The following is a 24,069-nucleotide window of genomic DNA, read 5'->3' on the forward strand; positions in this document are numbered from 1 at the left end:
CAGGCAAACAAAATACAATAAAATCAAGAAAGGAGTGATATCTTAATGGCAAACTGAGGCCCCTTTCACACAGCTGTATAAAATCCACTTTGAACTGGAGTATCTGGCAGTGTAGACTCAGATAATCCAGATCAAAGCAGATATTGTAGATTATCTGTCTTGGTATTCTGGGTTATATTGTCACAAAAATATAATGTGCAGATTTGATAAATGTGGATTTAATATGTGTGGGTATGAATGAATTGTATGGAAGACAGGAAGGAATGAGAGCTAATAATTTTGAAGACACAGTTCTAAGATTAAGGCCTGCAATGACTAGCTGCCTGCTTGCTAAACTGTAATTAAAAATTGCTAATGAGAACTGAAGTGGTTTACCTGCCTAATAAACTGTGATAAGGACTGTGGCAGTGATAAGAGAAATGTTTACATCAAGTTAAGGAAATGTTTACAACAGTTAAGAAGGAAGTCAACACAGCCCTGCTTGTGTTTGCTAACACCAATCAAGAAGAATCAACATCTGGTCCAGGAAACTGAGATAAAGCCAGGATGGAGGATGTCTATCATTCATTTACAACTTTGGGACAACATCAGTACAATATTGCTATATACGTGACCTTATGATGATCCAGAAATTGTGGCAGACCACAGGAGTCTAGCCCACCCACCAGCTCTGTAGAGATGGTGTATTTGGGAGAGAGTCAGATTTGCAAGCAGTCTGGTGACTTTGGGCCTTCTTTTCTCAAGGGAAGATGAAGGAGTGCATTTTGGAGTCATTTTACGTTGCAGGGTGTCAGTTCTTCTGTAGGGAAAGCAGGATTCCGATCCTTGGCATTGTTCTTAGGAAAAGAGAAGTTTTGGAGTTTTGAAGTTTTGACGTTTTGGCAGAATAAGCAACAGCAGAGTCAACTGCTTGATTAAAAGTAAACTTGTCAGCACAATATATATAAAGGGAGATATGATCTAATCTTATGAAACAGAAAGTTTCATATATGGGAAAAAGTTAGGGGCCGGCACCAAAAACCTTCCCACCACCCATGTTTCAGAAGGCAATGATACGTGCATTGGATGACTGACATTATTTTATTTTATTAACATGTTTCTGATTCACTTCCCAGCCCACAAGGACTCTCAAGGCAATGGACAAATAAAAACAACAGAGAGATAATATTTTAAAAATACATTAAAAACAATCCTGGAACCCAGTTTTGAAACAGTTAAAACTGCACTTTTTAAACACTAAGAATGTAATGCGGAATAGCACTGTTTTGTCTGTCCAATGAAGCTGAAAAGAGAGGAGACCAGCCTAACTCCCTTGGACATGAAGTATAACAAGCACTGCTGCAGAGAAAGTCCTGTTATCAAGTTTTCTTGATAGCATTTGTTCAGAGGAGGGTTGCTATTACGGTCTCAGGAAGGTGGAATAGTATGTGATTGGTCCCAAGGTCACCCATTGGATTTCCATGGCTGAGCTGGGCTTGGAACCTTGGCCTCCAGACAGGGGCGGTTCAACCGCGAGGCAAACTAGGCAGTTGCCTGTGGTGCCATCCTGCAGGGGGCACCATTGAGGCAACTCCTGCCTCCACCGCCACGCTTGCCTCCACAAGGAAGGAGGTTGCCGCTTTGGGGAGCAGAGAAACGCTGCTTCTCTGCTCCCCAAAGTGGCGAACACCTTCCTTCTTGCCAGGAAGACGTTCACTGCTTTGCAGAGCAGAGAAACGCCGCTTCTCTGCTCTGCAAAATGGCGAACGCCCTCCTGGCAAGAAGGGCGTTCTTGCCACATTTGCCGCTTTGCAGAGCAGAGAAGCACCTGGAAGCCTGGAGAATCCCTTCAGTTAAATAGAAAATATATGACAAATCTATAGTAGCAAGAAAGCCACCTCAGGTCATGTTGTATACTGTATATAAATATTTATATCTTCTATGATAAACTGGAGCGGGGAATAGCACAGAGTTTATAGGGATGAGGATGAAATGTCAAGCCCATGACAGGCTCTTTACTCAGTTCTTTCACTCCTTCTGGCAGCTGGAGCCTGAAGACCCTGATCAGGTTGGTGAAGAAAAGGAAAAGCTCCATCTTGGCCATCTGCTCCCCCAAACAAGCTCGAGCACCTGAAAGAGAGGGGAAGTGAGAAAACAGCAAGTGAGCAAAAACCTGTCCTTCCTATTCTCCAGCAATTATGTTATTCATGGAATCATAGAACTGGAAGAATTCAAGAGCCATCCAGTCCAAATCACAAAATGGAACAGAAAGAAAACATCCTTTAAAAATACAGTCTGTAAAGCCAACAGAATAATGAAGACCATGTGCACAGCTTAGGATAGAAACTTGGGCTTCATTGCAGGGCCTCTGATGACTCTCCTCTAATGTGGCCAGTGTACGTAGTCCTTCAAATAATTCAATCATAAATCATTACAAAATCTTAGGAGACAATTAGATGAAAGGATAGAACTGCTTATTAAGAAGAATACAATTTTTTCTTAAATTTAGGGCAAGGCCACACATTTGCAATCAGTGTCATCACTAGGGTTGGTGTCACCCAGTATGGTAACTCATGATATCAACCCCCACTGACCTTCTCCCATACCAAAACATACTATAACTGAAGGGACCATAAGCCAGAAAATAGTAAACTTTTGCATATACAGCTTTGCCTCTGCATATATCATATTAGCCTTTTTATATAGACAATGTAAACATTTTGCATGAACCAAAGTAGTACGTGTAACAAAGGACCTGTGCCCCTCCCTTTCTTTTCGAGCTGGTGCTTTTCTCCAGAAAGTTCCAAGGACAGAAGCAAGCTCAGAGTAAACAAGTTAGGTCACTGATACCACCTGTGCCAAAGTAGTTGTGGAGGTGAAGAAGTCTATTGGTAATTGGTCAAGTTTAGATAAGCCATGATATATATTCTTTGTTTACTGCACCATGCTTCGCAGTGGCCATTTGCAAGTACAGACCTTTGTGTGTGTATGGCTGTTCGCCTGTCATAACTATGATAAAAATAAATACTTTGCTTTTGAACTCTCTCCTGAGACTGGATTTTCTGCCTGATTGCCTCCTGAGAGCCAGAACCCTTTGAGATAAATTGCCTTACATAACATTATAGTTAAAATACCAGAAAATTTGACAAGACCCATGAGTATATTAAAACCAGCAGTGACAAAACAACATTGCATGCTTGTAGGTTGCACAGATGAAATCGTGTAATCTGACGTTTAATTTTAACTGAGTAATGATGACAGCTGTGTCAAAATATAAGTTAGTGTTTTAGCCTTGTTGGCATATTGATAAATTACATGCAAGCTGGGCTTACAAAAAAAGGTTTTTGTGGTTATATAATATTGCAGGAATATTTCTGCTAAATAATACATTTCTGCTTAAAAACCACATGTCAAATTTATAGACAAGTGTTTTGGGGTCACCCAATGTGGTTCACATCCCCCTTGCACACATACACACACTCTTTGCAATGAGTAAACCCATCTTTTTACTTACACCAGGGTTTTCCTAGAGAGACAGCTTCAGCAATGAGACAGATGCAAATTAAGCATGTGTTTATCTTTCAGTGCCAAACAAAGCACACCTCCATGCAAAATAAACATGTAAGAACAACCATATGCCATGATAAACAGAGGCGTTTTAGCAGCTGGGGAAGCACCTCCTCAAAACATGCTGAATAATAGCTCGTTTGATTTGGAGTGAGATCCAGTGCAAACCTCCCATTGTTTAATTTATCTTACCAAGCATTATTGTCTTTTCTAGTGAGTACTGTCTTCTTGCGAAATGTCCGAAATACAACAGCCACAGTTTTGCCAATTTGGCTTCTAGGAAGAGTACATGCATGAATTGCTCTAAGACAGATTTATTTATCTTTCTAGCAGTCCGTGGCATCCGTAGACTTCTCCACATTTCAAAGGAGTTGACTTTCTTACCTGCGCCAAATGGCAAAAATTCTTCTCTGGCTACAAAATTCCCATCCTTGTCCAAAAAATGACTTGGGTTGAACTCTTCAGGGGTTTCCCAGTGCTTGGGATCCAGAAGAACTGAGCGCAAATCTGTGATGACCATGGTTTTCTAAAAGCAAACAAAAAAAAAATCATTCAGGAGGATACTTCCAGAAAAGTACTGTTTTTTGACTCAGTATTGCAAACTAAAATATCTATGCCTTGTAATCTGTCTCTCCCAAGCAAAATATATATTCTCATACATATGTTGGAAAATAATAATAACAACAAACTGTCCTTGTGTTGTTATCAGCGGAAGATTTATGCAATGAGAGCAGAGAGACATCAAACAGGCTGGGGCAAGAATGATCTTTGCATTCCTATAACTTTGCAGTGATAACATCTCCTTCATGAGCCAATAAAAACTCTGCCAACGTATTATACTTTACTTTCAATGCTCTTCCTTGACTCTACTATATAGTCTTTTGGAAATGAAGAAGATATTGGTATATTAAGGCAATGGCAAATTTCTTCTAAACAAACCTTTCAAAGAAAAACCCTCAGGGTTGCAAAAGGTTGGAAACGTCTTGGAGGCACGCCACAACAAAATTAAATAATTTTTTTAAAAATGCCAGGCTTTAGGTGCCTCCAGTCAGGCCTGTAGCGAGGGGGGGGGGGGGTTAGGGGTTCAACCCCCCCCCCCGAAATTTTTCAGGTTATAAAAAAAACCTGGTTTACTCATGAATTTTAACTGGTTAACCAAATCCCCATGCTAAGTCTATGAGACACAAAACATTAAGAGTCCCTCCAGGCACTATCTCAAGCAGATATTGACAGGTTTGTAGCGGGGAGGAGTGTGTGCTAGGGGTTAACCCCCCCCCCCCCGAAATTTTCAAAACCCCTCCTGAAATTTTTTTCTGGCTACGGCCCTGCCTCCAGTCACTGTAAATCACATAACATGCAGCAAAGTCCATCATAGTTTTTGAGGTTAGCTAGGGTTAGGCCTGGAGCAACAGTGGAGTTGAACTGTGGAGAAGGAAGATAACATTATTTTGGGAATATTCCAATGGCACTGAGATTATACAACAGTGGTGTGTTGAACTGATAGCATAAGAATATTATTTTACGAGACAAGATAGGCAAAGGTAAAGGTTTCCTCTGACGTTAAGTCCAGTCATGTCCGACTCTGGGGGTTGGTGCTCATCTCCATTTCTAAGCCGAAGAGCTGGTGTTGTCCGTAGACACCTCCAAGGTCATGTGGCTGGCATGACTGCATGGAGCACCGTTACCTTACCACTGGAGCAGTACCTATTGATTTACTCACATTTGCATTTTTTCAAACTGCTAGGTTGGCAGAAGCTGGAGCTAACAACGGGTGCTCACTCCGCTCTCTGGATTCGAACCTGTGAACTTTTGGTCTGCAAGTTCAGTAGCTCAGTGCTTTAACATGCTGCGCCACTGGGCGCTCCCATGAGAAGAGATAAAATCCTTAAATCATGTACTGAAAGGAACTCATCCACACAAATATATTTTAATCTGTGTTTGGCATTTAAACTTTTATCCCATGTCATTAGGCAGTTGGGATGCTGTGCATATTTGCTAGACTACATTTTTTTCAATTTCAGTTTTTTGAGGGGGAGAATGAGCTTCTCGATTATCAAAACTTGTAATGCATAGTTGTTATAGTGTCATCCTTAGATGTCCTTTGTTCTTGCGATACAAAAATGAAGCCATATCACTCTTCTGTACCTTGGGAATAGTGAAACCTCGCATGGTCACATCGGCTGCACTTCGTCTGGGGATCCCAACCGGTAGCATAAATTTGGCACGAAGCACCTCATGAATCACAGCATTGGTGAAGGGCAGTTTGTGCCGATCTTGGTAGCAGATTGAGTGGGAAGAACCAAAAACACTGACCATCTCCTTGTATACTTTTTCTGGGGAAAATAGGAGAAAGGACATTTTTTCTTGAATTGTAAAGTCTTATCTAAACTGCACAGGTTATCCTATATCTCATGCCTACGTCACGTCTAAGTCCTCACCTTGGATGTCTGGATAAACCACCATGAGGAGCAGAGCCCATTGCAAAGCAGTGGCAGTCGTCTCAGTGCCGGCTATGAAGAGGTCCAGAATACATTCTGCTAGGTTTGCATCGTCATAGGTAGAGTTGGGGTCATCTTTGCTCTGTTAAAAAATAAAGCAAGAAATATTGTGTAAAACCAATTGCACACTGTACTTCAAAGCTTATTGATTGTTTTTGAGGAGGGATATCAAATGCAGATAACCACGTGTTGAGATCGTAATCTATGATAGTTATCAGAGGGGAAAGAGAACTTTAAGGCTGCTTAAGAATTGAGGCCTTGGGAAGACATGGAAGAGAGCATTTTCAGCCGTGGCCCTCTAAATGTGGAATGTCTTCTCCTTGGAGACCCAAATGGTGCCAATCCTGGTTTCATTCTGGTTTCAAGTAAGAACATTGCTTTTTTTAATTAATATCTTTGGGAACTAATTGGCTTATTCCAAAATGCATGTGGTTTTTAAGCCCCTTTTCAGATTTATTTATTTATGGTATTTATATTCCGCCCTTCTCACCCCGAAGGGGACTCAGGGCAGATCACATTATATACATATAGGGCAAACATTCAATGCCCATATACACATAGAACTGAGATAGAGACAGACAGACGCAGAGGCAATTTAACCTTCTCCTGAGGGGATGTTCGATTCTGGCCACAGGGGGGAGCAGCTGCTTCATCATCCACTCTGACCGCACTTCCTCATTCCAATGTCGTAAATTAGTTAAATTTGCCTCCCCACTTTTTATAAGTGGTACCTTATTTCCTACTTGATAGATGCAACTATCTTTCGGGTTGCTAGGTCAGCAATGAGCAGGGGCTATTTTTTTTAATTGATGGGTGCTCATCCTGCCACAGGCTGGCCTCGAACTCATGACCTCATGGTCAGAGTGATTTATTGCAGCTGGCTGTTCACCAGCATGTGCCACAGCCCTGCTCCAGATTGCAATTGAACATCCTTTTTGTTTGAAATTCCAAATTGTTTAATTGATTTTAATTGTAGGCTACTAAGGAGCCCCAGTGGCGAAGTGAGTTAAAGCGCTGAGCTGGAGACTGAAAGGTCCCAGGTTCAAACCCCGGGAGTGGCGTGAGCAGCCGCTGTTAGCTCCAGCTCTTGCCAACCTAGCAGTTCGAAAACATGCCAATGTGAGTAGATCAATAGGTACTGCTCCAGCGGAAAGGTAACGGCGCTCCATGCAGTCATGCCAGCCACATGACCTGGAGGTGTCTACGGACAACGCCGGCTCTTCAGCTTAGAAATTGAGATGAGCACCAACCCCCAGAGTCAGACATGACTGGACTTAACGTCAGGGGAAACCTTTACCTATACGATATATAATAAGTGTTGCTGCAGGCTTTCAAGTCAATCCTTTCTGAATAATGGCAAGAAACCCCAGCGATAGGTTTGCCCCAAGATTGCTAAAAGTAAGAAAAGACTTGAAAAACTTGAAGGTAAACACACACCACTCCAGAGTCTTTTTGGCACCAGGTGTGGGGATTTGTATAACGTTTTATAACTTTCATGAAACCAAAAATATTTCTGAGCAGAATAATTTTCTGAAATATTCCTTGATGTGCACATGTGAGGCAAAAGCTGTGCCAAACTCCAGCCTGTGTGGTATTTTTTCCAACCAGGTTTCCAGTGTGTCAGGAAGCGCAATTTTTGCTCTTGAAATGAATGATGGAAATTTTTTTCCACCCCTCACATTAACCACTGGAAATTTGCACCCATCTTCCAAGTGCTCCAAGATCAGTGATAGGAACTAAATGAAATTAAGTTAGGGATTACTGTAAGTTAGAACCCCAGAGAAGAAAAAACATTAACTTAATTGACCTTTTTCTAAACTAGATGTCCACCCAGTCTACTGATCAAGGCAGAATCTGCAGTGCAAGATGTAACCAAAACATGTACAACAGGAGGCTGCCTTTACTGCCTATACTTTGGCAATAAAATGAAAAGCACAAATATAAGATAGGTGACACCTGGCCTGAGAACAGTTCATGGGAAAGGGATCTATGAGTCTTAGTGGACCACAAGCTGAACATGAGTCAACAGTGTTATGCAGCAACCAAAAAAGCCAATGTGATTCTAGGCTGCATCAATAGGAATATAGTGTCTAGATCGAGGTAAGTCATAGTCCCACTCTGTTTTGCTTTGGTCAGGCCTCCTCTGAAATAAGACTGTGTCTGTTTCAAGAAGGATATTGATAATATAGAAGGTGTCCAAAGAAGGGTGACCAAAATGATCAAAAGTCTAGAAGCCAAGCTCTACAACAAGCTAGGTTTGGTTTGGAAAAAGTAAGGTTGAAAGGGGATGGAATAACTATGTTTAAATATGAAAGGATGTCACATTGAGGAGGAGGCAATCTTATTTTCTGCTCTGAGTCCTGGTTTCAAATGGCAGGAAATAAGATTCCACCTAAACATTAAGGGGAAAAGCCCTTATGGTAAGAGCTGTTCAGCAGTGGGATATGATGCCTTATAGTGTGTTAGAGGTTTTTAAGCAAAGCCTGGATGGCCCTCTGTCAGGAATGCTTTGAATGTGTTTTTCTGCATGGCAGGGGGTTGGACTGGTTGGCCCTTGGGTCTCTTCCATTTCTATAATCCTATGATCTGAATCAAGAGTGATTATTATGCCGACTTCAGTGTGAGCTGCATGCTATTTGGGCACAAGATAGGAAAACATCTTGAGATGATGCTGGAGGCTCACTTTCTCTATTTGGAGTAGATAATAATCGATGAAATCCCGAGGCTCGTGGAGGGACTGTTGCTCCTTATGCTTCTTGATCTCTTTCTTTGTAAACGAAAGCACCAGCTTTGCAGAGTTTTGTGCCTTATGTTGAGGCCCTGGGAGTTTTTTCATCAGCCATGGAAATATTTCAGTGAGCTACAGGGAGTAGAAAAGAGAAAAAACTTCCATGTATTATCATTATTTGATTTGCATTCATTTTTCTCACAAATAATGCCAATCGGTTTGGCATAAGTTCTATCACAGGCATGGGCAAACTTTGGCCCTCCAGGTGTTTTGGACTGCAACTCCCACAATTCCTAACAGCCTACCGGCTGTTAGGAATTGTGGGAGTTGCAGTCCAAAACACCAGGAGGGCCAAAGTTTGCCCATGCCTGCTCTATCAGATAAACTTTGGAGATGGGTGTTTATAAATTCTGTATTCTATCACACTTGAAACATGAAGAAATCTCCCCATCTATATATATAAAAGAGTGATGGCATCACGGCGACCCACAAAACAACAAAACTACAGACCCCCCAACCTCGAAATTTGACAACACAACCCATCATCCACGGCTCTAGGTTGATACAACAAAAAGAAAAGAAAAATAAAGTCCTAATTAGAGAGAGAGGAATAATTGCTTTTATCCAATTGCTGCCAGTTAGAAGTCTAAGCTCCTCCAACTTGGTCTCCTAGCAACCTAATAAAAAATAATTAAAAACACTGAAAAATAATTAAAAACACTAAAAAATTAACACAATAAAATACTATAACAGAAAATAACTAAAAATAATACAAAAAATAATAAAATATAATAAAAAGATAACTTACAATAAAATTTATTTTAAAAAATACAAATACAGTAGAGTCTCACTTATCCAAGCTAAACGGGCCGGCAGAAGCTTGGATAAGTGAATATCTTGGATAATAAGGAGGGATTAAGGAAAAGCCTATTAAACATCAAATTAGCTTATGATTTTACAAATTAAGCACCAAAACATCATGTTATACAACAAATTTGACAGAAAAAGTAGTTCAATATGCAGTAATGTTATGTTGTAATTACTGTATTTACGAATTTAGCACCAAAATATCACGATATATTGAAAACATTGACTACAAAAATGGCTTGGATAATCCAGAGGCTTGGATAAGCGAGGCTTGGATAAGTGAGACTCTACTGTAACGTCAAATAAAAATTACACAATTTTTAACCAATACCACCACCACTTTGCCACAGCAACGCGTGGCCGGGCACAGCTAGTTCTCTATATAAAGAAACAAACAATTGTTAGTAGTCCTTGTAAGAAGTGGACTGGACAAAGTTCCCAACCTTCCATGCCAGGCTAGGAATGGATCCACACTCCACAGCTATAGCACTACAATTCCATTTCAGCTCTCACCCTGTGGAATCTTGGGAATTGTAGTTTAGTAACAAAGTTAGAATTCTGTGGTCCTGCAGACCAAGATACAGCGTGAAACTTATAATCTGTACTGTGGAAACATGGCAGTTAAATTGAGCTCATACTGCTATAACTTTTCAGTGTGGATATATGATTAAAAGTCCTTATTCCCAGGTCTACGATGATGGCGCATCAGGAAGTTGTAATATTTGTTGTTGCAAGTTGTTGGGTTTTTAAAAATATCCAAACAAATTTTCTGTCATCCCAAAATTGCAATATTTTATCTCCCATCTTTAACTGAGTTTCTTTTTTTAATCCTGCAACATGTAACAAAATGTATATTTTGGTCCTTTCACTCTCTCTTGAACCAATGGAACAATCAACAAAACCCATGGAGTAATTTTTGCAAGAAATCACTCTTTCGACCAGTGGTTCTCAACCTATGGATCCCCGGGTGTTTTGGCCTACAACTCCCAAAAATCCCAGCCATTTTACCAGCTGTTAGGATTTCTGGGAGTTGAAGACCAAAACATCTGGAGAACCACAGGTTGAGAATCATTGCTTTAGACCAACCTGGAACAACTCTTGTTCTTTCAGCCTGCCATATACCTGTTACAGCAAGCAGACTGTCAGAAAAGCAAGTTCGACATCAGAAATGTGTTTGAATGCATAGGAATTCAAATTCAAACTTTCCAGGTACATATAACTCTGCCTGCATGAAGTTAATCAACTCGTTTCCCTTTCTTCTACATCTGAATGCATGTGACCTCATGTTCTTTCTGGTCAATTTATGAAAAAAGCTGCAAATTTCAGAATTCTCTTCTCAATAAATGGTCCAAATTAATTTTGGCATCATTGATTAACACTCTTCTCTTAAGGTTGGAGTCTATGCCTGAGCCAGCAGGGAGGAAGCAAAGAGAACTCACGCCATGAGTAAAGCTGCCTCCAAATTTTAAGAGGAAATCAGCAGCTTCCATCATTTTCTGAAACTCTTCATCTTCAAGCAAAAATCGATACCCAAAAGATAAAACGCATATCAAACTGGAGACAGCATTAGTGATGGGAAGTAAAGGATCAAGCGGCTGCCCTGCAAGTGAAGTAATGAAAGATTTACATATTAATAGTCTTCTGTTCTTTATATTATTTTGCAGAGAGTTAGATTTCATGGCGGAGCTTTTGTTGGATTTTAAGTTTATACTATACAAGTAAGACTAAAAGATTATAGTATTGTATTCCAAAATGTACAGAGATTGTACATACAATTTTGGGCATGAAAGCATTGTAGCAGATGGAAGAACTTTGTGGGTTCACAACACTTAGGCCCCTTCTACACTGCCATATGAAATCTAGATCATCTACTTTGAACTGGATTATATGGCAGTGTAGACTCATATAATCCAGTTTAAAGCCAATACAGATCATGTGCTTTGATAATCTGGATTATATGACAGTATAGAAGGGGCCATAGTTTAAAAATCAGGGATAAAGTTAGGGTTTCATAGGAAAAAAGTTTGGGAATCACTGGCTTAGACAATTATTATATGATTTTTGCAGAATGTGCACAAACAAGTGTTGCATGCATTTGTCCAAATGGTTAAATTTATTCGAAACACAGAATTTTGAAAGTGTTGTCGAAGGCTTTCATGGCCAGAATCACTGGGTTGCTGTGTGTTTTCCGGGCTATATGGCCATGTTCCAGAAGCATTATCTCCTGACATTTTGTCCACATCTATGGCAGGCATCCTCAGAGGTTGTGAGGTATACTGAAAGTTGCTGATATCTCCATGGGATGATTTAGAGCAACGGTCCCCAAACTAAGGCCCGGGGGCCGGATGTGGCCCTCCAAGGTCATTTACCTGGCCCCCGCCCTCAGTTTTATAATATAATATTTTATATCATTTTTAATGATATAATATATTGTATATACATATAATATTGATAATAATGTTATAATGTTATACAATATAACACTAATAATACCATATAATAATATTAATTATATGATATATATTACATATAATATTACAGTATAGTGGTATCGTTCAATATAGTAATATATAATGCTAATATTTTGCTATGCTAATAATATAATATATTGTATGTACTTATAGCTTCTCTGAGTCCCCTTTGGGGTGAGAAGGGCGGGATATAAATGTAATAAATAAATGTAGTAAATGAATAAATGAATAATTTTAGACCTAGGCTTGGCCAAAGTCTAAAATGACTTGAAGGCACACAACAACAATTCACTTGACTATCTCATTGGCCAGAAGCAGGCCCATACTTCCCATTGAAATCCTGATAGGTTTATGATGGTTACAGTCGTTTTAATTTTTAAATATTGTATTGTTCTTTCATTGTTGCTGTTTTGTACTACAAATAAGACATGTGCAGTGAGTATAAGAATTTGTTTTGTTTTTTTCTTCAAATGATAATTTGGCCCCTCCACAGTCTGAAGGGTTGTGGACCAGCCCTCTGCTTTAAAAGTTTGAGGACCCCTGGTTTAGAGCAAAGGAAGGTATACAATTGTTATGGGTTTTAATATCAATTTGACTTTGCCTAGCATAGATTTCAATCTGTGCAGGACGGGGTACCATTGCAAGTAAAAAATCTTTGCTTTTGCCCGATTCTTCAGTGCCAAGACTCAAATCTTAAGGCAATCCTAGGATCCAGATTTTGCATGGGTATAACATTAAAAATGTTTCTTTTTCTCCATTTCCCCCAACAAAAGCAAACATGGGAGCTAACCCCGTTGAAGTGCAAATGTAGTGATAGTGTGAAAGAGTGCATTGCTGTTCCACCACCTATCCACATATAAGTGAATCAGTTTTCAAGAGGAACGACTTGGAACAAGTACCAGACGTTGTTAGTAAATATCACAAACCTTTTGCATGTGCAAATATCTCCACCAGCTGCTGGGCCTCCTCTTCAATTTGATGCTCCATGCCTTTCTTCCCCAGTCCCAGATTCCGCATAGTAACAGCACCAAACCGCCTCTGCTGCTTCCAGGTGTGTCCATTGGAAAGTACAATACCTGAGGACATCAAGAAGGAAATGAGTACATGCACACATAGTGCAGCTCATATCTGTGTGAATAGGAGCAGCCCTATTTCTATAATATGTTATTTTTTATATTGGGCTGTTTTTGATATTGGACTGTACACTTAAAAAAGCAAATTGCCTAAGAATCCATAAATTTCTCCAACCTTTTAGCACAGAAGTATTCATGTAATACATTTTCCTGATACTGCAGCATGTTGACCATCTCCAGTTGTGTGCCAATGGAATAATAATAATAATAATTTTATTTTTGTACCTGCCACCATCTCCCCAGAGGGACTCAGGGCAGCTTACTGATATAAAACCAGCATACAGTATACGGTTTTACAAAAACACACAAGTAAATTTAAAAGGCATTAAAAATCACGATCATTATAAAACACATGAAAAACACAGCAATAAAAACATAAAATGAGCTGGGCAAAGTGCACTGAGTGGAACTTGTAAACAAGAAGGAAGATTAAGGTGCTACAACATCATGGGAAGAGCCTTAAACTGGGGTGAATGGAAGACATGTTTGAGATGATTTAAGAAATTCCTGACATAATTTATAAGCACCATCTCTTGGAAGAAGTGTTTCATGGTGCATTAATACCATAGGATGTAGAAGGATACTTGCTTATGCTGTGCCTTTGTTACATGCAAATGCTTATTGCTGGTGGACATTGGGCCGTGAGGTGCACTTCACAGGCATAAATGCACATACTCATTGGGTTACGCATTTGGTTTCATGTTGGGTGTCTTGCTTCAGTTACATCACCATTGAACTCAAGGGTCATATTAATACACTAGCTGTGCCCGGCCACGCGTTGCTGTGGCGAAGTATGGTGGTATGGGAAATAAAGTATTGAGGAATTGGTGGTAGTTATGGTAAAGGGTAAAGGTTTTCCCCTGACGTTAAGTCCAGTCATGTCTGATTCTGGGGGTTGGTGCTCATCTCCATTTCTAAGCCAAAGAGCCGGCGTTGTCCGTAGACTCCTCCAAGCTCATGTGGGATGACTGCATGGAGCGGCGTTACCTTCCCGCCAGAGCAGTACCTATTGATGCACTCACATTTACATGTTTTTGAACTTCTGGGTTGGCAGAAGCTGGGGCTAACAGTGGGGGCTCTCTCCGCTCCCCCAATTCAAACCTGCGGCCTTTCGGTCCAGAAGTTCAGCAGCTCAGCGCTTTAACACGCTGCGCCATCAGGGGATATTATTTCCTAAAGGTTGTGAATATACAATATTTTTGATTGTTTTTTTTGTTTTTGTTTTTTTGTCTGTTGGAGGCAAGTATGAATGCTGCAATTAGGAAAAATGATTAGGATGTAATGGCCTTGCAGATTTAAAGCCTAGCTGTTTCCTCCCTGAGTGATTTTTTTGTTGGGAGGTGTTAGCTGGCCCTGATTCTTTCCTGTCTGGAATTGCCTTGTTTTCAGAGTGGTGTTGTTTGCAATATTTTATGTGCTTCTACTGTCTGTGGCCCTGAGAAAACAGAGGATTGGCCAGACTTTGATGATGAGAATACTTTGTTGGGAGGTGTTAGCTGGCCCTGATTGTTTCCTGTGTGGAATTCCCGTTTTCAGAGTGTTGTTCTTTATTTAGTGTTCTGATTTTAGAGATTGTATTGTTCTGATTTATTATACCACATAAATTTTTATATATTCTGATTTTAGTGTTTTTGAATACTTGGAGCCAGATTGTATTCATTTTCACGGTTGACCGCAACACAATAATAATAATAATAATAATAATAATAATAATAATAATAATAGTAATGATAGTAATGATAGTAATAATAATGACTTTGGTAATACATAGTGCTTCACTGCCTTCTCAGCTTCCTTTCTGGAAGAATCCTTTCTTGGGAGGTGTTAGCTGGCCCTGATTGTTTCCTTTGTGGAATTTCCAATTTCCTTGCTTTATTTACTTTCTTTATTTCTTTATTACTGTCCTGGTTTTAGAGATTATATTGTTCTGCATTATTCTATCCTAGAAATTATTTCATATCAAAGTAGAATCTCACTTATCCAACATTCGCTTATACAATGTTCTGGATTATCCAACGCAGTCTGCCTTTTCATAATCAATGTTTTTGTAGTCAGTGTTTTAAATTCATTGTGATATTTTACTGGTAAATTTGTAAATACAGTACAGTAAAGTCTTACTTATCCAACATAATGTTGGATAAGCGAATATATTTGGATAATAAGGAGGCGTTAAGGAAAAGCCTATTAAATATCAAATTAGGTTATGATTTTACAAATGAAACACCAAAACATCATGTTAGACAACAAATTTGGCAGAAAAAGTAGTTCAATACACAGTAATGCTATGTAGTAATTACAGTATTTATTAATTTAGCACCAAAATATCACGATATATTGAAAACATTGACTACAAAAATGCGTTGGATAATCCAGAACGTTGGATAAGCGAGTGTTGGATAAGTGAGACTACTGTAATTACTACATAGCATTACTGCGCGTGGAACTACCTTTTCTGTCAAATTTGTTGTATAATATGATTACCTAATTTGATGTTTAATCAGCTTTTCCTGAATCCCTTCTTATTATCCAATATATTTACTTATCCTGCTGGCCTGTTTATGTTGGATAAGTGAGACTCTACTGTATATTGATAATCTTATATTATCTGCTCAGAACTGGATTATATGAGGCCCCTTCTTCACAGCTGTATAAAATGCCCATTGAAGTGGATTATATGGTAGTGTGGAGTCAAGATAATCCAGTGCAAAGCAGATAATATAAGATTCTAAATGGGTTATATAGCTGTGTGGAAGGGCCTTGAGTCTACACTGCCTTATAATCCAGTGCAAATTAGATAATCTGTGGAAGAAGCCTAAGTGAGGCCTAAATTTGCCTGTCCCCTAACTGAAACCTGGCTGTCCCTTGGTTGCTAGGCAACGAAGTGGGCAGAGATTAGCCCTCTAAACTGGCAGCAATTGGATAAAAACAATTATTGCTCTCCCTCTAATTAGGACTTTATTTTTCTTTTCTTTTTGTTGTATCAACCCTGAGGCATGTGTGATGGGTTGTGTTGTCAAATTTCAAGGTTGGGGGGCCTGTAGTTTTGTTGCTTTGTCCACTGCCCTGATGCCATCACTCTTTTATATATATAGATAGGCCCACATGTACACTTTTATGCTATGCAGCTTTAATATAGAAGCTTCACCATAGTTAGCAATTGCACTCCAGAGGCAAAACACTACTAAACACATTCCAGAATCTCCATCTTTTTGCTTTTGTTTCATTTTGTCTATTGTTTCACTGGAGAAAGGCCACTAAAACACCTCACTTTTCATAATCACTTACCTTTTGCTTTAAACGTTTCTTTGAGTAGAGGGGTCACTGGTCGCCCAGAAAAACCTTCCGAATGGGTGACCAGCCCTTCTTTCACTGTTTGGAATCCAGACAAGACCACCACAGGGTAAGAGCCTACCCATATGGTGTAAATGTTTCCATATTGCTTAGCCAGCTGCCACATGGAACAAAACAGAGGGGGAGGTGGATCACATTCATATCAAATGGATTGTTTCAAATTAACATGCAAACATCAATCTTCCTCAGATTTACGATTTGTGAGCATGTGTGGCTCCTACCTCAACCCACTACCACCCTTTCCAATTTAGGTTCCAGGCATCTACCCATCCACTCATTTAATTGGTTTTCAACCTACATTTTAATGATGCTATATCCTCACACTTAGGATGTTATTACACACGACAGTCAAACCAATGTAGCAGCCTGTCACTTTTGATAATTTATCACATAATGCTGTATCCTGCTACTGGTTTGCCTTACCTCCCTTATGATCCCCCTGTCTTGAACTATTTATAGGTAAAATACATCAATAGCTCCCCATCCGGCTTTGTTCCACTATTGCTATATTGAAATGGGTCCCTTCTGCATCTGTGCCAGCAGTAAGAGAGATTTTCTTTCTCTCTCCTCCTTCTTGCTGTTCCCAAGGTGGTCGCTTTGTATTTATTTCATATATATTTCATCTGGGTTTTTAAAAGCTGGAATAGTGCTATTGTGCAAAAAAATAATAAAGAATAAATGAAGTGTTGGAAGGCATAGTTATACAAGTGTCTGGAAGACACGGGATCACAGTTCGGTGAACCTGGACAATTGTACAACTTGAAGAGAGGTGTGACATTGAAGGTGCTCATCTCTGTATGCCTCCATTATCTACGCTAATGCAACTGTTATAGAATAGTGAATTGATTGGATGAAGTCAGTAGAATATTGGGCTGGGCTGTGGCGCAGGCTGGTTAGCAGCCAGCTGCAAATAAATCACTCTGACCAAAAGGTCATGAGTTCGAGGCCAACCCGTGTTGGGGTGAGCACCCGACAATTAAAAATAAAATATAGCCCCTGCTCGTTGCTGACCTAAGCAACCCGAAAGATAGCTGCATCAATCAAGTAGGAAATTTAGGTACCACTTATATGTGGGGAGGCTAATTTATGACACCATAAAAATCATCCAGCCGCCATTGGAATGAGGAAGTTGCCGTCGCAGTGGATGATGAAGCATCTGCTCCCCCTGTGGCCGGAATCAAGCATACCCTCAGGAAGCTGGAAGCTGAAAACTGGAGAAGGTTTAAATTGCCTCTGCGTCTGTCTCTGTCTCTGTTCTATGTTATATGGCATTGAATGTTTGTCTTACATGTGTATAATGTGATCCGCCCTGAGTCCCTTTCGGGGTGAGAAGGGCGGAATATAAATACTGTAAATAAATAATAAATAAATAAATTTCTTAGAATACAGGCAGTCCCTGAGTTACAAACATCCAACTTACAAATGACTTATAGTTAAGAATGGGAGTGAGACAACACGGGACAAGCAGGAACCAGAAATACATCTATTGGAACTCTATCATCTTATTTATTTATTTATTTATTTATTTATTTATTTATTTACAGTATTTATATTCTGCTCTTCTCACCCCGAAGGGGACTCAGGGCGGATCACATTATACACACATAGGGCAAACATTCAATGCCATATAACATAGAACACATCAAACAGAGACAGAGACAGACAGACGCAGAGGCAATTTAACCTTCTCCTGAGGGGATGTTCGATTCTGGCCACAGGGGGGAGCAGCTGCTTCATCATCCACTCTGACGGCACTTCCTCATTCCAAGTCGTAAATTAGTTAAACTTGCCTCCCCACTTTTATAAGTGGTACCTTATTTCCTACTTGATAGATGCAACTATCTTTCGGGTTGCTAGGTCAGCAATAAGCAGGGGCTATTTTTTATTTTTTTTAATTGACGGGTGCTCACCCTGCCATGGGCTGGCCTCGAACTCATGACCTCATGGTCAGAGTGATTTATTGCAGCAGGCTGCTCAACAGCCTGCGCCACAGCCCGGCCCACTTAGTCGGAACTCTTAGTCGGAACATATTTGAGCAACTTTATCCGTAAAGTGCCGGGCAAATTTTTCACAGTGGGCTGTTGAATGGTTAGAAATTTCTCCTTGAAGATCAGTATGTAATAGCTTTCTAACCACTCAAAACAGCTCAGCTGGACAGTTCCTTGCAGTACAATGGTGTCAGCTAAGAACAATTTATTTGCTGCCTCCATTGCCATGGAGAAGGCTTTCAAATACGCTCTAGCCTGTGCTCGGTCAGATTCGCTTCAAGTTATCCGCCAACATTGCTCTAGTCTCCGTCTCACTTGCTTTATCATTGTCAACTCTTTGGAAAACCAGAGATGAAGTGCCCTGCTCCCTCCATCTATTCAACACAAACAGGAAGTTCCTTTACAAAAAATAAAGCTTTTAGAAGGACAATATGATTTGACCAAACTCTTATTTCACCAATGGAGAAATACATTTGAAAGGAAGGTGTGTCCACATGCCTTCCCAGACATCGGTTGTGATTGGATTATTCAGATCTGATTCCCACAGCATTGCAGTTGTTCTTGTAAATCCCTGTCTGTCTTCTAGCAGGTTATTACAAATTCTTTGTAATAAGATTTGGGGGGCATACCAATTATCTCAAATTTCTATAAGAGTTACAGAAGAGCAATGTAATCTCCGCTGAACTCTAGCTATACCTCTCATTTACTAATGCAAACCAGAGCAGATCACAGTCATGATTTAAAAGAGCATTTAGATAATTTGGAGATTTTATCTTGGTGCCATTAAAGACATCTCTTATCCTTATAGTATCACTTGACCAATTGCCTCATTATATTGTTCTGATTCAAGTTTTTATAGGCAGATATTAAAGATATAGATTTCATGGAGGAAAGTAAAGGAACAAGCCATTTAGCTCCCTTTGTTCATTTCTAAAAGAACTGATAATAGGTTGGTGTGTGTTTTCCGCGCTGTATGGCCATGTTCCAGAAGCATTCTCTCCTGACATTTTGTCCACATCTATGACAGGAATCCTCAGAAGTTGTGAGGTCTGTTGGAAACTAGGCAAGTGGAGTTTATATATCTGTGAAATGTCCAGGATGGGAGAAAGAATTCTTGTTTGTTTGAGGCAAGTGTGAATGTTGCAACTGGCCACCTTGGTTAGCATTGAAAAGCCTTGCAGCTTCAAAGCTTGCCTGCTTCCTGCCTGGGGGAATCCTTTGTTGGGAAGTGTTAGCTGTTCTTGTTTTTAACAGACCTCACAACCTCTGAGGATGCCTACCATAGATGTGAGCGAAACATCAGGAGAATGAATATTATTCCACAGATATATAAACCCCACTTGCTTAGTTTCCAACAGACCTCACAACCTCTGAGGATGCCTGCCATAGATGTGGGCAAAATGTTGGGAGGGAATACTTTTGGAACATGGCCATATGGCCGGGGAAACTCACAGCAATCCAGTGATTCTGGCCATGAAAGCCTTTGATAACTGATTTTGTAAAAAAAAAAAAACCCTATGTAAAGTTAAATTCTTATTGAATAAGGTAAAGGTAAAGGTTTCCCCTGACGTTAAGTCCAGTCGTGACTGACTCTGGGGGTTGGTGTTCATCTCCATTTCTAAGCCGAAGAGCCGGCGTTGTCCGTAGACACCTCCAAGGTCATGTGGCCGGCATGACTGCATGGAGCGCCGTTACCTTCCTGCCGGAGCGGTACCTATTGATCTACTCACATTGGCATGTTTTTGAACTGCTAGGTTGGCAGAAGCTGGAGCTAACAGTGGGCGCTCACTCCGCTCCCGGGATTTGAATCTGGGACCTTTCGGTCTGCAAGTTCAGCAGCTCAGCGCTTTAACACACTTCGTCACCGGGGCTCTTTCTTATTGAATATGTGATATGGAGAAACCATAAAAATATATGAACATTGAACACTACTTGCTGGGTAAAAAGAAGACAGGTTGAATATGAGACTAGACCTGTTTTAGATTTCCAATATTCTTTTATTTTATTGATTTTAGACTACCCGTATTTGCCTATACATAGTAGTGGCTATCTTGAAGATAGGACCCAAGTCTAATCACAAAATTAATTTATACATCATATCCATCTTATGCTCATAACTCAAATGTAGTTGTATTCAAGATTTTTAATCATTTAGTGCCTGAAGCAAGGATTGTGCTTACTGAACCATTACAAAGCAAAAGTGTCACAATCTCAGCCAACCCTTTAGACAATCTTGGATTTTGGAGCCTTTCTTATTTCTGGGTAAGGGATGCCCAACCCCTCTTGAGTCTTCCACCATTACAGAAAATGCAGATTCTCAGCTAGTATCAAATATTTATTTTCTAAAATGAGTGGACAAATATCATATTGACAAATTAAACTGGCTTTTCGGTTCATAAGGAATGGTACTACAGTGCATTGTATCTTGATGGAGTAGGACAGGTTTCTGTCTAATACTGCATTGATATTCTTATGACCTTGGAGGCGTCTATGGACAATGCCGGCTCTTTCATTTAGAAATGGAGATGAGCACCAACCCTCAGAGTTGGGCACGACTAGACTTAATGTCAGGGGGAAACCTTAACCTTTTTATGCCAATAACCCTCTAGTGCTGTGTTGCAAGAAAATGTTTTAAAATAAAAGAGTCTCCAATAGTCTACACTTTCAGGCAGGGCCGGCCCCACTAATGAGGCACCTGACGCCGCCGCCTCGGGCGCAGGCCCGGGGGGGCGCCGTCAGGCTGGGCGGGAGGCGGGGCACCGCCCTGACGGTGCCCCGCCTCCCGCCCAGTGCGCCCTGGCCCGTCTGGCCTGCTAGAAAAGGCCAGACGGGCGAGCGGGAGTAGCGTGGGAGGCGGGGCCAGCTCTGACGCCGCTCCCCCCCCCGCCCAGCGTGCCTTGGCCCTGCCTCCCACGCAGCGTGGGAGGCGGGGCCAAGGCACGCTGGGGGGGGGGAGCGGCGTCAGAGCTGGCCCCGCCTCCCACGCTACCCCCGCTCGCCCGTCTGGCCTTTTGTAGCAGGCCAGACTCAGCGGAGGTTTCTCCAGGCCGCGATTGCGGCCTGGAGGAACCTCCGCTGAAGTCTGGCCTGCTACAAAAGGCCAGACGGGCGAGCGGGGGTAGCGTGGGAGGCGGGGCCAACTCTGGCCCCGCCCCCCCGCCCAGCGTGCCCTGGCCCCGCCTCCCACGCTGCGTGGGAGGCGGGGCCAGGGCACGGGGGCGGGGCCAACTCTGGCCCCGCCCCCTCACTATTCGCCCTGGCCCCGCCTCCCACGCAGCGTGGGAGGCGGGGCCAGGGCACGCTGGGCGGGGCCAGGGCGCCGGTGGCGGGGGCGCTTTTCAGCACCCCCGCTTTACATCGAAAAATATCTCCGGCCGGCCCTGCTTTCAGGATTATGGATTTATTCCTAGATAAAGGAACCATGGACTCCAGACCCAAGGCAATAGTAAAGGAAATAAGCAGGTTGTAATGCAAAATAAATAAATAAAATTAAATAGCAAAACTCAGGAAAAAAAGAGTGAGAAATACATTGAAAAGTCTTGCAAAATGGAAATATTGAAATTGTTTGTTCTTACATGTGAAAATGAAATAACCGAAGAATTGCAACTCTAAAAAAAAAAAAGCTTGGCATGTAAGCAATCATTTTGTCATTATAACAGACCAAAGGATTGTTGTGAAAGGTGCAAGAAGAACTAGAACAGGATCATTTACATATGGAGGGAATACTGAGAAATTAAATGTTTAGTAGTTTATACATTGTGTGTCCAATCCAATTTACTATACAGTTGGTTCAGATTTGCCTGAATCTTATTGCAATTCTAAATAGAGAAGTCCTTTTGAGTCAATGGGATTTACGTCTGTTTTGACTCACAATGGATTCATTCATTTTTGTGGCCAATATCTATGCAATCAGCAGGTGTTTTGCCCACAAATGATCAAGCATACGACAGAACATATGTACAAAGCAATTTCTTAAACTGTTTCACCTATTTTTCACGGTATATTGAAATGTTTAACCAAACTGACCACAGAAAGAATAAGGTTCATAGTTCCCTCCTCAAAGTTAGCTACTTCTTTATGAGATAGTGGGACGGTACCTTGATGAGAAGGTCTGGAGAAAGCCTGATGCCCGTCCTCCACAGTCCTCCAATGATCGGAAGTGGGAAGGGTCCTGGAGGGTAGCTTCTGTGTGAACGGAGCTGTTTGAGGTAGTGTCGAATCAGAAAAACCAGCAGCAGAATAAGCAAAACTCCCCAGATCCCTGCCATTCTTCTGTGCTCTTCTCCTTCTTCTCTCTCTGCACCTGTCAAGTTCACCTGGGCTTGTGGAATACCATTTCCCAATAGCTTCCTCGCTCTCTTTTGCTGTGTCTTCTGCAGGGAGGTTACCACTCATTGGATGCTTTCCAACTGAAGTGCCTTTCACACATTGCAAATTAAGATGCAAAGCTGTCAGATTTCTTTCACCGTATTATTCAGTTAGTGGAGGAATTTGTCCCAACTTGCACAAGAAAATTAGCACCAGTTCTGAGATGGTTATTTCTGATAGAGTTAAAGTGAATTGCTGATGGAAATACAACTTCATCAAGCAAACCCACAAACAACATTGTATACGGGAGAGAAAGAAGGTATGTCGTCCCTTTGCCAAAACACCATTCTCGAAATCCTAGAATCCTAGAAACAGCTATGTCAGACTACATAAAGAAGACATTGAAATCCACAAGCATGTGGACAATTTCAGCAGAAAGCAGGAAACCATGAAAATGAACAAAATCTGGCTACCAGTATTTAGAAAAACTCTAAAATTAGGACAACACTCAGAAGACAGAGGAATTCCAGACAATTCCAGAAAACAAAAGCTGGCTACCAGTATTTTTAAAAAACTCTAAAATTAGGACAGTAAATAAAGAACAACACTCAGAAGACAGAGGAATTTCAGACAGGAAACAATCAGGGCCAGCTAACACTTCCCAACAAAAGATTTCCCCAGGCAGGATGCAGCCAGGCTTTGAAGTTGCAAGGCTATTCAATGCCTCAAACAGACAAGATTTCTTTCTCCCACCCTGGACATTCCACAGATATATAAACCCCACTTGCCTAGTTTCCAACAGACCTCACAACCTCTGAGGATGCCTGCCATAGATGTGGGCAAAACGTCAGGAGAGAATGCTTCTGGAACATGGCCATACAGCCCAGAAAACTCACAGCAACCCAATCCTAGAAACAGTGGTGGATAGTGGCTTCCATGTCTGTGGGGCAGTAGATCTGCTCCAGGTGTTGTCCACCTTTTAAAAGATCTATCTCCAGAATAGGTTCGGCACCTTGAACGTCTTCAGACTAAAGTCAAGAATGTATTCATTGCTCCATTCTCTAGCGAAAACAATTCTAGCGGTGGTCATAATATAAGTGAAAATTTTATCTTCTTGTTCAGTCAATTGTAAGTCTAAATCTGTAAATCCTAATAGATAGGATCAGCCCCACCAATTGA

The 24,069-nt window shown here is 41.0% G+C and overlaps 1 protein-coding gene across 1 annotated transcript; it reads right to left on the minus strand.

Annotated features, from left to right (window-relative positions):
* Window positions 1-432: 432 nt before the first annotated feature.
* Window positions 433-23,395, minus strand: LOC107983914 (cytochrome P450 2J2). Its single transcript, XM_062976852.1, has 9 exons — window positions 22,680-23,395; window positions 16,529-16,691; window positions 13,037-13,186; window positions 11,079-11,239; window positions 8,728-8,904; window positions 5,985-6,126; window positions 5,692-5,879; window positions 3,931-4,072; window positions 433-2,109 (listed from the first exon to the last, which is right to left on the minus strand). Exons 1-9 carry the CDS (start codon window positions 22,848-22,850, stop codon window positions 1,919-1,921), a joined length of 1,485 nt encoding a protein of 494 aa, XP_062832922.1. The 5' UTR covers window positions 22,851-23,395; the 3' UTR covers window positions 433-1,918.
* Window positions 23,396-24,069: the final 674 nt, after the last annotated feature.

Source organism: Anolis carolinensis, chromosome 3, assembly GCF_035594765.1.
Source record: "Anolis carolinensis isolate JA03-04 chromosome 3, rAnoCar3.1.pri, whole genome shotgun sequence".
Taxonomy (NCBI): Eukaryota; Metazoa; Chordata; class Lepidosauria; order Squamata; family Dactyloidae; genus Anolis; species Anolis carolinensis.

Bases quoted from the DNA above. Each gene is read 5' to 3' on its own strand.
- LOC107983914 (XM_062976852.1), bottom strand. From the start codon at position 22,850: ATGGCAGGGATCTGGGGAGTTTTGCTTATTCTGCTGCTGGTTTTTCTG. The intron at 16,692-22,679 runs GTACCGTCCCAC...TCCATGTGGCAG, and splicing joins CTCCAGACCTTCTCATCAAG to CTGGCTAAGCAATATGGAAA. The intron at 2,110-3,930 runs GTAAGAAAGTCA...CCTCTCTTTCAG, and splicing joins ATTTTTGCCATTTGGCGCAG to GTGCTCGAGCTTGTTTGGGG.